The sequence below is a fragment of the Lactuca serriola genome, chromosome 5 (assembly GCF_051521515.1).
Source record: "Lactuca serriola cultivar US96UC23 chromosome 5, Lser_US96UC23_V15, whole genome shotgun sequence".
NCBI classification, from domain to species: Eukaryota; Viridiplantae; Streptophyta; class Magnoliopsida; order Asterales; family Asteraceae; genus Lactuca; species Lactuca serriola.
Window position 1 is genome coordinate 126,281,811 of NC_136412.1, and position 4,362 is coordinate 126,286,172.

Below are 4,362 nucleotides of genomic sequence, written 5' to 3' on the forward strand. Positions count from 1 at the left end.
AAGATATGTTCGTATTCAAACAGAATTGAAGGTTGGATTGAAATAGCAAAAAACGAATGAATTTCAACTGTTCGTATTTCTGATTGAAGACTATTATATCATATTTACAAGTTTGTCACCGTGTCCTTTATGTTTAGAGGCTAATTAAATGAGTGACTGAGAATGATTCTCTCATTCTCAATCTTTTTTATTTTCTCAATTGAACTCACCTCTCTCTCTCTCTCTCTCTCTCTCTCTCTCTCTCTCTATATATATATATATATATATATATATATATATATATATATATATATATATATATATATATATATAAGTTAATGTTTTTAAAATAGAAAAGATTAAAATCAGAAAGTGTTTTTAAAATTAATGTTTTTAAACATCATGTGACCTCTACAAGAAATAATTTAAAAAATATTCTACAAACCCTCTGATCGGATAAATTACAAGTGTTGTCCTTTTATTTGAAAAAAACAACTTTTTAAAATCCTTAAATCATTTGTACACTACGAGAAATAATGTTTCGAATGTTAAGGGTTTATTTTGTAAATAATTAAAAAAAAGAAAAATTAGTTTCATGAAGTAATGAAAAATAATAAAAATGAAAATGGAAAATAATGATGATAATTAGTGTCACCAAGTCAAACCCTTTTAATAGGTCAAATATGGTGCGATCAGCAACACCCTGTAAACGACGATAAATTGCACCTCTGGTCAACGGAGAATTAGATGGCTGATTATACGACTGGCCAGAAGGAGCTCGTCGGGTTACCGTCGTCTGATGATGAAACTCCGTATGAGTCTTCCCCATCGCCCATTGACGACAGGCTCTCTGCTTTCCTTGAAACGTTTACAACACAACTTCATTACTCGCAACCTGTATCTAAGCGTGGACTGTTTGTTTTTTGGAGCCAAAACTTATCATCTCAAAGTAATCGATATTCCGGTGAGTCACCTTAAAATCCGATTCATGTGTCTTTTAACTTTCATTCAATAATACTCAAAATTCAAAATTACACAGATAATCGTGGATTGGTTCTTGATATTACTGATCCTTGGGAGATTCAAACAGCGATAAAATCTGCATTTTGTAAAGTTGAATTGTGTTCTTTTGATGGGTTAATTCAGTTTTGGGCACCCGTGGAATCAAGCAGTAGACGCCTGCTTACAACTTACGATCAACCTTTTGCCCTAAAATACCTTGACTCTGGGCTCCAGAAATATAGGTTATTTTCTCTTAAGTATCAGTATAATATCGATGCCAATAAGCTTGAAGTTGGAGATGACACTACGATTATTAGTGGTGCACCTGCAAATTCATTCGTAAATCATTTGGCAGAGGTAGTTCTGGATATGCGAGTTTACCATGGGAATCCATTGATGCGTTCTGCTTTGGAATGTGAATTGATGTCTTGTTTTCTTCTGCCTATTTGTGATCCTTCTCAAAGCCGGTGTGTTGGTGTTGTTGAGTGTTCTGCCAATAAGCTTGATGATCTTCTTGAAATTTTCAACCACATGAACACTGCACTACAGGTTGGTTTAATTGGTTTGAGTTTCTAAAACTTTATTTACATAATCTCCCTTTGCTGAATTTCTCATTAGGATTACGCTACTAATAAACTTCAGCTGTTTTTTTGTTTTTTTAAATCTTTCTTTTCTCAGTTTATCAGTTAATGATAACGTTTAATTTAGTTTGCTCCTCTTTACAGAAAGTGGGTCTATCTACATTTCATGGACAAGAACGTATGCTATACAAGGTGAATTTGTTTAAAAACTTTTTCTAACATTATAGTGAGTAGTTACTAAAACTGAATGTATGTAATACTTTACACACATGAACAGAGTATAGTGGGTCTGAAACACGTGACTGATGAAATCGAGGAGGCATTACAGAGAGTATGTGAATCACACGACTTGACTCTTGCTCAAGTGTGTATCGCTTATGAGGATACACATATGAAACGAATAATACCACTCAAATTGATAGCTCATTGTGATAATTCAGATGATGAAGATCGTTTGTCGTTTAAGGATTATTATGCTATCTGTGATATGCTTCCTTTGCAAATAGGGGAAGGACTTGTTGGGAAGGCACTTCAAAATTACGAACCACACTTGTGTAGAAATATCTATGAGATGAGTAATTATGAGTTGTCGCTGTTATTTCCTATTACCATTAAAGAACATAGTTGCTTTGTTATATGTTTGAGGAGCATTGAGACTGGTAATATTGATTATGTTTTTGAATTTTTATGGCTCCAAAGTCGAAACCATATGATCTTGTTGGAGTCGATCATATTAACACTAAAGAGGTGTTTGCCAAATTTCAAATTTTCTTCTGGTTTACAACTTGGTGATGAATTACTTGTTGTAGATATCAAGTTTAATTCTGGTGTAGAATTAAGTGTTCAAGATTTCACATTTGCTTTTGGTGCTGAACTTGGTGATGTAACTTCTTCCAAAAGTGAAATTGAATATTTCAAGATTTTTGAAGGAAAGAAATCATCACCAATACCCACATTATTGGAAAAAGGAATGAGGCTAGTAGCTGAGGAGTGCATAGGACCTTTGGACGTGAAATGCAAGACAACCGAAAAGGCATTACCTCGAGAGGACATCGAGCAACAATTTGGAAGAACAATGAAAGAAGCAGCAAAAAACCTTAATGGTAATGATAATATTATGTTTCTAGATTACAATTTTTTTACTTATCATGTTGGGTATGGAATATTATGACTCATTCTTATTCATATATATATTTTTTCTTTTTACAGTTTCCTTGTCAACATTGAAACGCAAGTGTAGGGTGCATGGCATTTCTGAATGGAAAGGACCAAGCTTTGGAAACAGGAAAATAAATTACTCGTATCAGAATCGAAGTGACATGAATGAAGAAGATAATGGAGCAATTCAAGGCCCCTGGGGTATCGATGGAGATACTGTGATTATAAAAGCAGAATATGAAGATGATGTGATCAAGTTCCATTTGCCTATCTCATTAACAACATTCGAAGCTGTTGAGAAGGAAATTGGCAAGAGGTTCAAGTTGAAAGTTACTACTTATAAACTCAAGTACCAAGATGAAGATAAAGAATGGATATTAATGACTTCTGATCAGGACTTGAGTGATTGTATCAATATTTCAAGAAGTGTAAATGACACTCGAATTAAGTTGCGTGTGCTACGATACATAGCAAATATCTGATTTGAATCATATCAATAAAGTTTTAATGGGTGTGCCATTCCGAATTCTATAGATTGCATATCTAGAAGAAGAAGACATAACCAAATGGTTTTCTTTTTACCGTAGTACTCAAGGACCGTTTGGTTCATAGATTGTTTGATACGGTATCGATGATCTATAATTGGCCTCAAGACCAGAAGACAAAAGAGAGCGACCAAATAATCACAATTAAGGTAGGGATTAACCTAATGTTGAGTTTAAATTTATTAGGCAAGTGTATACTAATCAAAAATTATTATCAACTAATGATATTTAAACGAGTACTATGTTTTGCATGCAATAACTAACTCAACTAACTTATAGGCTAGTTTATTTTTGAGTATTTTTAACTTTTTTATGTTTTGTAAAAAAAAAAAAAAAAAGTAGTTTATAAGTTAGTTATTTAAAAAGCTACTCATACTAAAGTTTCAACAAGTTTGTTAAATTTTTTTTCTCGAATGTAATGTTTGTAATTATAAAAACTTAATCTTCTACATACCCTTATATATCATTTTATATATTTCAGTAGCTTATCAGTTACTTTTACCAAACATCATTTTTACTTAACTAGCTTATCTACTGGCAGCTGCTTTCAAGCTATTAGTTTGTTTTTGAGCTATCAACTAGTTTTTCAGTTATTACCTCGTTCGGCAAAGCTTGAATAATACTAATATGTTTCGAAGAAAGTGAGCCTCGTATTAGTTGCTCCATTGTAAACACACATGTTTTGTAGCATGCATGCACGTTTAATATCGTAATCTCCAGGAATCTTTTATGTTGAGATTTGGTTACGTACTATGCTCCACGTGTCTTCTTATAATAGTTTTATATGTCACACCTACATCCCCTTTTAACTTTATATATAGGTGGTGTCACACTTAGGATTATGTGTGCACAAATGATATTTCCTTGCATTGTAAGCATACATTTATGTAGCACCCGGTTCTTGGTATGCTTTTATTCATGTAAAGTGTCATATTTTGGCTTGGGACTCGGTGAGTTGGAGGCGCAACTCGTCGAGTAGAATTTATTTTGGACGCGGGGGTTTAGTGACCTACTCGACGAGTCTGAAGACCAACTCGACGAGTAGGAGCTGTCTGAACAAAACCCTAATATTTAGGGTTTGCACCCTATTTAAATGA

The 4,362-nt window shown here is 33.4% G+C and overlaps 1 protein-coding gene across 1 annotated transcript; it reads left to right on the plus strand.

Annotated features, from left to right (window-relative positions):
- Positions 1–681: 681 nt before the first annotated feature.
- Positions 682–3,246, plus strand: LOC145052942 (protein NLP6-like). The gene is made up of 5 exons (XM_079000874.1): positions 682–943; positions 1,019–1,530; positions 1,707–1,754; positions 1,840–2,665; positions 2,772–3,246. The coding sequence occupies exons 1-5, from the start codon at positions 727–729 to the stop codon at positions 3,200–3,202; spliced, it is 2,034 nt and encodes a 677-aa protein (XP_078857000.1). The 5' UTR covers positions 682–726; the 3' UTR covers positions 3,203–3,246.
- Positions 3,247–4,362: the final 1,116 nt, after the last annotated feature.